General features: G+C 34.5%; 1 protein-coding gene across 1 annotated transcript; it reads right to left on the bottom strand.

The window, feature by feature from the left end:
- Window positions 1-725: 725 nt before the first annotated feature.
- On the bottom strand, window positions 726-8,639 carry LOC134262572 (protein draper-like). Its single transcript, XM_062744963.1, has 9 exons — window positions 8,490-8,639; window positions 3,841-4,047; window positions 3,459-3,662; window positions 3,046-3,186; window positions 2,712-2,867; window positions 1,995-2,138; window positions 1,371-1,505; window positions 965-1,105; window positions 726-799 (listed from the first exon to the last, which is right to left on the bottom strand). The coding sequence occupies exons 1-9, from the start codon at window positions 8,527-8,529 to the stop codon at window positions 726-728; spliced, it is 1,242 nt and encodes a 413-aa protein (XP_062600947.1). The 5' UTR covers window positions 8,530-8,639.
- Between the last annotated feature and the right edge of the window lie 4,966 nt (window positions 8,640-13,605).

The raw sequence follows: 13,605 nt of genomic DNA, 5'->3' as shown, positions 1-13,605 counted from the left end.
CATGACAAGAAATTACAATTTAATTGCTGTTGCCTTGCTCACGAGTTTTTTTTTGTTATTTGGATAAAGAAATGTTTTATCAATTAACAATAAATACGTCCATTCATATTCATATAACAATTCGAACTTAAATTAATGAAGAGACGGCAAATAGTCTGCAAAATCTTCTAATCTTGGGATGTTTCACAGACTATAGACAATAAAGCCAACGAACAACTGAATTGTGTGATAAGCGAGATGGCTTCCGCCTTTCCACCATCAACATTCTTTTTTATCTCATCACTAGTTATATCCAGCTTGTACCTGCATACGGTGTTTACATCTCCTCATTTGGTACTCAAGAGCATGCTTCAAGAACGATCATAACTTGAGCAGGCGACTGGTAAATGATGTTCCAGGGATTTGACAACCTTGTTTGAAGTCAGCATTTCGTAAATTCCATGACCTTGTTGGCAAAAACATTGTATAACTTATCATTGGATCGTATTTTGGCGATTTGTTTCACACCAATTGTTAGGCCTTTGTTTTTATATCGAATTTGACAATGTAACTTGATAAATAGGTGGATCTCACAGCGGATGTGACCGGTCAATAGGGGATGCTTAATCCTCCTAGGCACCTGACCTCTGGATATTTCAGGCTACTGTGTTTTATGCCATCTTCATAGAGTTGTATTTTTATTGACTTTTTAAATGATCAATCTCTGTTTTTTATCTTAACCTTTTTCATAAATACTGCGCAATATTACCCCCCCCCCCCCATATTTGATTATACTTACCATACGTATACAAACAGGTATCTGAAACATTAGAAAATAATAGAAATGCAAATACATTAATTTTTGTGACATGTATTATTTCGCATTTACAAATAAAAATTTGCTTACCGCTGTATTGAAACACAAACCTGATCCGTAGTTTAAAAGTAAATTTCTGTTACGAATGTAATAAAGTAATCCTCTTACCCACATCACACTTGGGACCACTCCACCCTCTAGCACACTGTCCCTGTGGACAAGTTCCGGTTACTAAGTCACACGTCCCGTTCCCACAGAATTCTCCACAGTTAAATGCACAGTTCTTCCCGTATGTTCCTTTGGGGCACTCTGCATTGTACATTTTTTGAGTGAATTTTTATTACCTGTATAAACTAAACACTCGATCACCAAAGAAAATGATAAGCACATTAAACATTTGGAAGGCGTCCTTGTTTGGAAAGTTCAAAAATTTAATAAAACTAAGAATTTATCTTTCAGTCTGTCCTACTGAATCTTAAAACCTCAACATTTATTCCAGTAAAGACAGAATGGACAAAGACCCAATAAAATGTTGGAAATTTTATTTTGAGATACTAGTACATGTATATCATACTTGAACATTTGGGTCCCCTAGATCCTTCTCGACATCCCTTCAAACACGTTCCATTTCTTCTATCACATTCGCCGTCGACACATCCTGTACTGCAGGTTTGGGAGCAGCCGACACCATACGTGTTGTTTGTACAAGCTGCCCGCCAAAATAAGTTGCATTTAAATGACGTCTTAGAAATCAAAAGAACTAAACAAGCGAGTCCATGTACTGTTTTCTTTGTTAAAAAAGATATCTGTCAAAGAATTTATACATGAATGAAGCCTTTGATCTAAACGCAAAGTACATGTTAGACTTCTATCAAATTATACCGATATGTACATATTCTAACTTCTTTGCTAGAAGTTTGTTCTTTCTTCAAAATATCAAAAAAATGTTATTTTGGATGAATTTTTCATTGAAATTAGTAATCACAATATTCATGTTTAGCCAACTGTAATCAGTCACCACAAATTTTAACTCATGACACTCTCCAGTAACACAAAATTGCAGATTTAAATTACTGTCAAAGAACACACTAATTTTTTTTTTACTTACATGTAGTACAGTAACATTATTACATTAAACATTCCCTTCTATGCACGGTGTATGTAGCTACAGAGATTATTATACACTAACACTACTTACACTTATCACAAGGATGGAAATTTTCCCACCCTTTATCACAACCCCGGGGACAGGTCCCATTGATGTGAGAACAAGTGTCTCCTTCAAGGCAGTTCCCAACACATGTACTTTTACATCCATCTCCGAATGTACCGGGTGAACAAACTACAGAATAAACAAGATGTGTTTGTGAAACACTATGCGCCCGGCGGCAACACAGTTCGAAAAAGCTATTTTTAGCACATTTTTAGGTCACAGTCAAGGTCAAAGGTCATTGACCTTGGTGTCATTTGAAAGAAATTTAGTGAAGTAGGCATACCAAATATAAAGTCTCTATCTCTTATGGTTCAAAAGTTATGGCGAAAGTTCGAAAAAGCTATTTTTAGCATATAGGTCACAGTTATGGTCAAAGGTCATTGACCTTGGTGTCATTTTAAAGAACTTAATTAGTGAAGTATGCATACGAAGTATGAAGTCTCTACCTCCTATGGTTCAAAAGTTATATCGAAGGTTAAAGTTGACAACAGATAGACAAACAGATAAACAGACAGACAAGCAGAGAGACAGGATAAAAACAATATATGCCCCGATCTATCGATTCAGGCGCATAAAACAGATGTCCATCTACTTATCAAGTTGAAATATATTAGAATTCAATACATTATCAAAGGACACATACTTTCTCTAATCTTTTATTTTTCATGTGAATAAACTTTGAATGTTTATTTTTTTAATTACTTTTGTCGCATTTGTTCCCCTGCCAGCCTGTTAAACAGCCCAATAGACAGGTTCCGTCTGACTGTGAACAGTTCCGGTCCCCAGACCGAGGCTGAGTGAGACAATTCGGGCTACATGTCTCACCACAGGAGGGTCCGTATCTATCGCCTTCACAAGCTGAATGGAAAAAAATTAAGTTACAAATATTTTTAAAAGCTATAAGATTGTACCCCCAGAAACCATTCAAATGAGCTTACAGGAAACCCAAACCCTGTTTATTTTGTCTGCAGTGAGTCTTGCTGACATGACCAAATCTTTGCTAAAACCATGCTGAAATGAGTGAGAACATGCTTACTTGTGTTACAGAACAGATCTGTATAGGGCTCCTCACACACGTACTCCCCTTTACAAGTCCCACTCACCACGTAACAGTCCTCTGTACAGCCACTGCCACAGGGCACACAGTGAGCATCATACACAGTCTCGTTACACTCACCTGTAAACAAGAGAGGCATTAAGATATTTAATGTCTGCAACATTATAACACTTTCCCTCAGCATTTCCAGCCAAACAGAAAAACAGTAGAGGAACTATGAGCTCTTATTTCAAATTAAGATACCTCTTACTTGTGGGTATAGTGGCAAAAAAAGATCTTTGCAAGAGGAATCTCCAGATATTTTTCCTTCCCAAACATAAAATGGCGATAAAACCTGCAAAGCACTATGACGTAATTCTTTAACTAAATACCGGTAGTTAAATTGTTCTTACGTGAGATTTTCAGTCGACATGATTCTTTAAACGTCTTCTTCACCAAAATGGTCTCGGTGTTAATGTTATCGGTATGTTTCAGTCCTTTACAGTAGCCATGGACTTTCGATGAAGGAATGACATCTTCTGGACTGGCCTGATCCTGGTAACAGGGCCCTCCGCCAGGGGGCACCAAAACACTCCGTATCGGAGATTTCGTTGTTACTGAAAAAGTACAGGAATACCGCAGTATGCAAAATAAATATCAGCCAGTAACACTAATTCAATATAAAACTTATATGTAGGTAAAATTCGGATCGAAGGATGAATTTGTAAGTTCCGTTTGGATTTTTTTACTGTTTATACACCTCATCGAACTGAGTATAGAAAATAAAAAACTCACTGTTGATAAACTGCACGCTAATGTAATCAATGTCCAGAGGAATCAAATCAATCTTGTCCTGTAAGTACTGCGTCAATGAAATCTGCCAGGTGCTGTCAGGACATGAAGTTGTGGGTCCTTGTCTCCCTCCTGTCAGAGATTTCACCACCGTGAACCGAATCTTATAAGGCATAAATTCTCCTAACGATAACCCCACTACTCCACACACTGAAAAAATGCAACCTGATTTTTTTTAAAAAGTAACACAGGTATTAACTATTTATTAAATACTAAAAAAATTCGAAGATTCTAATGGGAAAAAATGTATGAACCAAAATTATGATTAAAATCCCCGCCTCTAAATCCATTCCTTTAATGTGAAAGTGCAAAGACCCCTTTGTAGTAATCATTTTGTTGAGCTTAGATATTCCTTGAAGAAAAATCTACAGCACCAGAGTCGGACAGATCAAGGATTCACTGAGAGTTGATAAGTGGAAGTAAATGCACTCGTAGTTGTGAGATTTAAAAAATTAAGTTGGGAATGAAGGAACACATGGGGAAAATGTGTTGTGCACCCAGTGAAATAAAAACCCACAGGTCACGTCAATGAGGCGGAGAAGGAAACATGCTGGCTCTGGATTCTACCTACAATGCCTACCGATTTTATGTGCAAATCGACAATAAGGCCAGCCCCCCCCCCCCCCCCCCCCCCCCAAAAAAAAAAAAAAGAAAAGAAAAGAATTAGCAACATCAGAAGAGCAGCAAACATTGGATACCTGGGTGAAGGGGCAAAGCATAAAGGATTGATTGATTGTATGTTGTTTACGTCCTACCTAGGGTTTTAATATCTCATCCGAAGGTCCCGCAACTTTCACTTCAATTGCCAAGCACATGGTGATGATCGCACAGTTGCTACCCACTTTTAATCGACTTAGGTCAGTCTCGACCGAAATTCGAACTCACGACCTCCCGATCCCGGAGCCAGCACTCTGCAGACTAAACTACCGTGTACAGTCAAACCAAAAAGGAAAAACTTAATGAATTAATGACCAGTGAGTAGCATTAAGAAATAGTCTGATGAGGTCATTTTGACACGTCAAATGTTTCCCATGAGCTGTATGGACAAACCTCGTAGATGCTGTTCTCTATGAATTCTCTACGCACTATTTGCAGGAGGAATAGCAAAGAATTTTGATGGCTGTATGAAAGATTTGACATAGAGGATAGAAGTCAGTACCTACCATAATAGGAAATAGTATATAAGGTATAGCTCACCGTCACATATAAACCCACTTATGAATTATGTGTTACTTATCACATGTATCTGAATATATTAAATTTTCCTCTATCTCCTATGGTTCAAAAGTTATGGCGAAAATTCGAAAAAGTTATTTATATGCACCCAGATAGATAGATGGGGGCGTATATTGTTTTTGGCCAGTCTGTCTGTCTGTTTGTCCGTCTGTCTCTTGTCAACTTTAACTTTCGCCATAACTTTTGAACCATAGGAGATAGAGACTTCATATTTAGTATGCATACTCCACTAATTAAGATCTTTCAAATGACACCATGGTCAATGACCTTGTGACCTTGACTGTGACCTATATGCTAAAAATAGCTTTTTCGAACTTTGTTGCCGCCGGGCGCGTAGTGTTTCACAAACACATCTTGTTAGCATATGTCACATTCAAGGTCACAAGGTCACTGACCTTGGTGTCATTTGAAAGAGCTTAACTAGTGGAGTATGAATACCAAATATGAAAGCAATATGAGCTGCATTTTTGAGAATTTTATTTTGCTGGTAAAATATGTTATTATGATTAATCTGTATGTTATCTAATTCATTATGATCAATAAAACCTACATAAAGTTTAAAAATGTGACAGCAGAAATATTTCTGTTTAACTGAATATACAGTATTATATAAGAAATCATTATTGTACAGGACGACAATAATTCAATTTTGCTTCAATCAAAGCGTATAAAAAGTTCTTTCATAGCAAATATGAACAATAGAAGTTAATAAATTTTCTATTTTTCTGTCAATGAAATAGCTAATTACAAATTTGCAACATTTTTTTCCGAGGTCAAACATGCAGCTCATATTGCTTGAAGTTCTTTATCTCTCACGGTTAAAAAGTTATGGCGAGGGTTAAAGTTGACAACAGACATACAGAGAGACAAACAGACAGACAAACAAACAGACAGGATAAAAACAATATGCGCCCCGAATTATCGATCCCCGAATTATCGATCGGGGCGCATAAAAGAGAAAGACGTTGATCTAGAATTTCTTTTCCAAAGAAGGGGGGGGGGTCTTTCTAGCCCCTCCAAAATAATCCAAACTAGAAATTTGTAGCCAATCATTAAAAAGGGTGGTCCTTCACATTTTAAGCTTCATATGCATGACTTATGACTGTTTCTTCAGCATTCTTTAAGGGGGACAAAGATCAATTCTAGTAACTTTCCTATGTACATCCCTCACTTGAGCCATACATGGAGGAGTTTAAATTTTTTTTATTTATGCATGGTAGTTTTAAATACGATGAAAGCAAACAACAGGCATATTTATAATATAGTGTCATATTGCAACAATATTGGAAAATTTCACCACTTTCCAATCACCAATAAGATCACACGAGCTTTCTGAAAATGGATTGAAACCCGGGGGAGACTTCGACGTTACATGTACGTCAAGTTTTATATGTCACGTCACGTTATAGAAGCATCTCACCCAATGTCTAATTCGAATACGTAATTCTACAAAATGCTGCTCTTTTCTCCTCTTTTTCTTAAGAAAAGCCTGGGTATCCTCTCGCACCAACCTTTCTTAATTTTTCACTCATATTTCAAAATACTCCCATCTTTCCATCTTTTGACGTTCCAATTTCAGTAGCAAGGTTATGAACAGTACGTCAGGCAAAAATGTCCATTAACGCTTTTAATTTGCATAGGGGGATAAACACTTAAAACAGAGCCTCCAAAAGGCGGACACACCCATAATCAACGTCCATGGAAGTTCTATTTTTCTTAAATATTTCTTATGCCACTGGAAAACCAGTAACTTAATGATTTTCCCCTAGCCTATGACAATAATATACGCGTTTAAGATAGAGAGATCCCGGGATTTTCACAAAACGTATGACTTGACCGAAATTTGACGTTGTCTAACAACTTAGAGATGAACAATAAATAATCAACTAATTAAGGGGGCCGACTATAGTTTCCATTGCGCAATATTTCGCGCATCATAGTAAAATGAAGCGTATTTACTGTTTTAATGCAACCTTTTTCGCTTAATTATTAAAATTAAACAAAATTAAGAAATTATAGGTATAAAAATGTAAAGACAATTTGATATAACTGATTTTTAACCGATTTTACAATTGATAGGTAGGTTGACGTCGTTGGAGTGTGTTTTTGACGTTATGATAATCTGTAGCTCTTAAAGAAAGGGGTAATAAAAATATAATTAAAGAAAAAGTAAAAAACAAACGCTCTTGAAATTTAAAACATAGAAATTTGAGAATATCTACAATATTTTTATTATGTTTTCATTTGAATCCATTATGTACGTCATATTTTGTAATACTCTATAAAAATAGTAAAATTCGCTAATTTTTTGCATTTTGAGATGCCCCCTCTAGTAACAAGACGGTAGAATTTTGTGTTTCTTACATATATTGTATAGTATAGTATTACTCATCATATATTTTAGTTTGAACAAAATGTCTATTGTAGTATTTGTATAATTTGCTTTAAAGTGCTAAAAATTGGCATTTTCCTATAGTAAATGTACCTGTATTTTGAGACGGTCCCTCAAAAATACCTGGACGGTAGATTCCTCCCGAACTTTGCATGTACACTGAAGTCAATGTAAGTTATATATGGTATAAATATGAATAGTTTCGCTATTGTAGTTTTCACACAATAAAACTATAGTCGGCCCCCTTAACTAGATATCCAGTAAAAATCAGTAAAACTATCACACAAAGATTTATAAAAGATCAAGCAATCGTAATAATGACATGATTTTCGTTTTTATACCTTATATGGCGGTTTCATTCTTATATCACGTCTTAAGAATTAAAATGATAATAAACGCGTCAATGTCTCCCCCGCACTTCCAAACAACCATTTCTATGGCAACTGCTACTATCATAAATATTCAAAATGTTTTTTATTTAAAATATTCAACACGTATCTATATTCTCATTTGTAATTTTCAACCAATTTCACTTAAAAATAAATAAAATATAAAGAAATTCCACGAACTTTTGAATCAACCCTCGTAAGATATTTTGTATCATTCTTCACATTTCTTTATCATCATGCATGTGTCTAAAATATTGGATGTGTATCCTTTCACTTTGGGGGAAAATATATTGCGACTGTGCACACGTCATGTTCAACTGGAAATTATAGTTTTATTACACGACCTAGCTGCTGTACTAGCCAAGGTAGCCACAAGTTAATTCGGTCAGAAAGGTGAACGAAGGGTCACATAAGACTAAAGTGCAGATGTACCGGTGGCAATATTCCAGATGCAGCTTTTACTGTAATTAAAACTTACGTCAACAAAATAATTAACAAATCCTACAGCTTACAGCTCCATATGTTGTCCTTCCGCTCCGGAGAATAAATAGCATCATAATTTAAGCACAACTTACCTAATAACAAGAAGGGGTGTATAGATCTCGGTGTTCTCATTCTTTCACGGTTTTTATTAGGGGTTAGAACTCCCACTATGAATGCCAAGTTCCTCTAACTAGACATCAAACTAATCTTTGCATGATTCTTGTCCTCTCAGTCTAAGAGCCTAAGTATGGCGTGCCGGTAAGGTCACAATCATTGAGTGAAAAAACAAATCAACATTAGGCCAAATAACTGAAAAAAAAAACAACTCATCTTTATCAAGGTCAAAACCTAGTAAATGAGTTTAGATTGTCTTTTGTTAATAGATCCACTATGACTTTATTCAAATTTACTTTTCCCTTTATACTTCAAAACTATACCCGGTTATTTATTAATTATGTAGGAAATGATTTTTTGTAAAAATCAAAGCAAGGAGATTGCTACAAATATCGATTAAGAAGATGTGGGTAAGCGAAGTTTCAACATCAACTCGTGTCGAGCACATGGCGAAGAAACAGTTGCTACCTATGTTTTATCGACTTAGGTCAATCTGGCCAAGATTCGAACTCACAACATTCCGAACACGGATCGAGCACAATACCGAATGAGCTCCGTGATGTTGCAACAGAAATTTTGTGCCCATGTACCTTTTGTGAATGCGTTGTGGAAACGCACTTTGAAAAAAAAATTTCAAAGTGTTTTGTAACAATGTGACGGTGTTCATGTGTCGAGGTGATAAGAGGGATTGCAATCTAATTAAAATCCGATTCTTTGATCCGCTCAGATAGATCGCTACATAAGGATCTGAAGAAACCCCATTCAGGGTCATCTCCTGGTGACCTTTCTAATAAAAATATTCATTAAAATTTTGACCAGTCGAGAAATCATATTTAAATGACGTTCAAAAATGAATGTCGAAATGAAAGATGTTATCGTTTCGTGCCAAACAAAGAGCTCAAAACCAAGACAAAAGCAAGTACTTTTTTAATTTCTCTACAGAAAAGACTGTAGTCGTTCTCTTGGCAGGATATGGAAACTAGCTCAAGATTTTACGTTCGTGTGCCAATGGGGCTTTTACTTCTGTAACTGAATTCCGAGATACTTCTTAATTCTTTGAAGTGAACGTTTGATTGGATAACTGAGAGGTCATCAGGAGATGACCCTGAATGGGTTATCTTGATCCTTGTGTAGCGATCTATGTGAGCGGATTAAAGGATCTGATTTTAATCAGATTGAGAGGGATCGAAGAAGAGAAAACATTTGTCCTTAAGTATTTTTTTTTATTTTTCAGCTACATGATATCCTTAACATTATACTTGGAGTCCATTTTTTCTATAGTGGCCCAATTTTTTTTTTGAAAATATGTGAAGAGGAATTTTGAATTTATAAAAAAAACCAAAGGGGGGCATAATTTTTTTCAAAAATGGCGCGATCGTATTTGAAACAGACCTTGACTTGATAAATCTGTATCAATAGTAAATTTCATATCAATATGTGCAACCTCTGCAAAGAAAATGAACGGAAACTGTAAATAATTGGAATTTTTCTAATTCCAAGGGGCATAACTCTGTCAAAAATGGCGCAATCATACCCAAAACAGAACTTGACCTGTAGACATTCATCCGATATATCTGTATACTAAATTTCATATCATATGTTGAACGGTTGTAAAAAAAAGAACGGAAACTATAAGTGGACCGACCATGACGGGAGCAAAGCAATATGCCTTCCCTTCTTCGTTGGAATTTAAAAAAAAAACCAATGGGAGTCTGCCATTGAATAAAAAAAAATATGATTTTATGCAATCATACAATAATAAACAATCATAGAGCATGTATTCGCATTAATTAACACTTTAAAGAATTATTCAGTTTTCTTTAACAGTATACAGTGTAGATATTCATCTGGTGAACCATAAATTTTTATTGGGAAAAATATTATAAAACATAAAAATATACAAATGACTAGCATTTTTATAATTTTAAAAAACTTTGTAACACTCAATATATAAACAATATAAAATATTTTCATGTATGCTAAACAGATTCTTGGATGCTTTGGATCCAAGCAATCACATTAATGTAGCAATGAAATTCAATTGCATCCAAAAATCATTCAAATTTTCCATCCGATTCTTATACGCAAAATGATTTTATCCTTAAACAAAAGGATACATTTTACCACTATTTTAAAATAATTTTAAACATTGAAAAAAAGGAACTTTGCGATATAATTTTTCTATCACAAAATGTCCTTTAGATTGTCACGAATATGTAGCAGAAACAGGGAAAATACTGTAACATTAAACACAATAAAGCAGCACGTAAAATCAAAGTTATGCAGAAACTGTTATGCAAACATGATCAAAAAGTTATTACATGTATATACTTATTTCAAGGAAACCTTGAAATATAAATTCCTAACATAAAATAAATTTTCGACATGTTTGTAAAATTTACTTTATAGAGCGAGAAAAAGAACATTCCTGAAGCTCTGGTGCATCTAGTATGGAAGCAAGGTATCGATAAGTCAGAATGAACTCATGGATATACTTTTATCCTAAACCTGCCTTTAAAAAGAAATATTAACTTTGAAAAACTAAAGGATCTCTTATAAAAACGAAAAAAATATTTTGATTTAATATCACTTAGATAAACTGTAACGCATGTAACCACATCCCGTTACGAAAAGAGTGGCGCCAAATCCCAAAGCAATCCCATCCAAGGCTTTTTGGTTCCCAAGTGACTGAACCTTCTTTTTCTTCATCATCTGAAAACAAACAAACATACACACATTAAATATAAACAGTGTGTTGTATTTTAAATATAACATCTGATAAAATCTTAACAGGAATACAACAAACCCTTCCTCTTGCAATATTGGACGGTGGACATTTTAACTGTACTGTCCAGGCACCTGACGTTACTTATTTTTTTTTTAATAAAAAAAAATATACACATCCCAATAATAACGTTTATTATTGGTATGTGTATTTTTTTTAAAAGAAAAAAAACGTAGGTGTGTGTACTGATGTATTCCTTTTTTTCCTCATCTTGATATGAATGTTAAAATTTATAACTTACATTCTGGATATAAGCAGACATCTGAAAAAAAAAATCCAATTTTATGGAATGTCACCCTTCGGAAAAACAATTCATTTTTAATATGCATCTTTCCAATTAAGACTTATTAACAGTACTAACCTCTATAGTTACACTGCGACCAACGCCACCCTTTTTTGACATGCGCCTGGGCTTTTCCGGTTCCCAGTCACAAGGTTCTTTTCTTTGCAGAAACACCATTATCACAATCCCATCCATATAATCCGGGTTCACAGACTAATAAAAATATATTATGTCACATAATTATAACGTAATATTTAAAAGCATACTAATACTTACTCCAAAACTGTAAATAAAACAAAATAAAAACATGTAGCTTGACCAGAATAGGAGTAATAGGAACCTTGAATCAGAACCATGTTGGCCCACTGATTCATGAAAAAAAGCTTTGCCGTTGTATGTCGGTGTGTTACTACATGTTTTTATAAAAAAATAAAATATCACCCTTATTTAACAGTCACTATTATATATATTATACCCACATTTATTAAACTTTATTTGATAGTTTGTTGCTATTTACATGAGTATCTACATTTATTTACGATATTTTATATTTATATTACTTTCATGTAACGGTATGTTATTATTTATATGAATATCTCACATTTATGTAATGGTATAATACGAGGGCTGTTAATAAATAACGTCCTCGGTATCGGAAAAAAGCAAACGACGCTTTTCAATGATTTAGTCTTCATGATTTTACTTATTAATCTCTTTCAGATGCCTCAAACACATGTCCGTAACATTTTTTATCCAGTTTCTGATTGTTTTTAGAACTTATTTTTGGGTATGACCCTTAGTATACTGGAAAATGGCATATCCAAAACTTTCCTTGACTTGTTTCTTCCCTCTGATAGGTGTTTTTTTCAAGTTTGGAAATAGAAACAAGTCAAAAGGTCAAAGATCTGGCGAATATTGTTAATGGGAAAAACATCACTTTCTGTTTATCCCGAAAACCCTTTACTCTTCAGGGCATGCGGGTTTGGACGCTGTCGTGAAGAAATTCAGTCTAGTGGATTCCTGATTCTGGGTCCTTCCTCTAATAAACCTATTTTTTGGCAAAAAAATGCCTTCTAGACTCCTCCAGAAATTAAACTGTCTTCCCGAATACGAATTTGAACAACAATACCACTTATATTTAAGAAAATTGCAAATAAATCTTTGTGCTCTTGCATACCTTTGCTCTTGTCAGACCTACGCCGTATTTATCGAGTACATCTTATGGTAAATTTTGTTTTGAGGGTTTTAAGCAATAGATTCATGTTCCAATATCTGTTTGAATATAAAACAAACGTGGATAACTACAATTACTGATATTTTAAAATAATTCTTAAGATTTTCGTACACGCTGTCGTTTTCACTCATGTTTCAAAATATTGGATGACCTTTAGGTACCAAGCTTTTTTAACGTCAAACATTTCTTAAAAAACAGCGTAAACTACTCCCGATATGATGTCTATCAAATTTGCTATGTGTCTTAAAGTCAGTCATACATCATCAAATATTATTTTTTGAAATTTGGCGAACAGTACATAAGTTGTTATAATTTTTGTTGGCAAGGACGGTACCCATTTTTGATGCCCATTATATGATTTTTTTTATCATTGAAATCCACCTGCTCATTTGTCTATAAAACAGGCATTGGTTGCTGTAAATGTAACATATTTCAGTGAATATTTCTTTTGGATTTTGAACAAGTTGTACAGCAGCTTTAATGAAGCTTTAATTTTCATTCTAGTTTACCGATTCTTCACAATAGCCCTTGTTTCCCAGCTTCTCATAATGAAACTATGTGATGAAAAGTGGTCACATAAACTGTTATAAATTCATTAAAGATTAAATAATGAGAGGAAGTCAAGCTTTTTGTCATATGATATCTGTATTGTATGTCATCGAGCTAATGACATTACTTATCGAACATCCCTCGTATATAACGAAGATTGATATCGTCCACGAACTTGAAGATATATTTATTATAAATAAGTAAGGGAAGATTACGATTGAAAAGTTAGTCATCACGTTTATC

This window comes from Saccostrea cucullata, unplaced genomic scaffold (assembly GCF_032062105.1).
Source record: "Saccostrea cucullata isolate Sc308-1 unplaced genomic scaffold, CSIRO_AGI_Scuc_v1 ctg2199, whole genome shotgun sequence".
NCBI lineage: Eukaryota > Metazoa > Mollusca > Bivalvia > Ostreida > Ostreidae > Saccostrea > Saccostrea cuccullata.
This window is presented reverse-complemented; position numbering and strand designations above follow the sequence as displayed.

Coding starts and splice junctions, on each gene's coding strand:
- LOC134262572 (XM_062744963.1), bottom strand. CDS start 8,529: ATGAGAACACCGAGATCTATACACCCCTTCTTGTTATTAG. Junction 2,868..3,045: donor AGATCTGTTCTGTAACACAA/GTAAGCATGTTC, acceptor TTTTCCATTCAG/CTTGTGAAGGCGATAGATAC. Junction 1,506..1,994: donor TTTCCATCCTTGTGATAAGT/GTAAGTAGTGTT, acceptor TTTGGCGGGCAG/CTTGTACAAACAACACGTAT.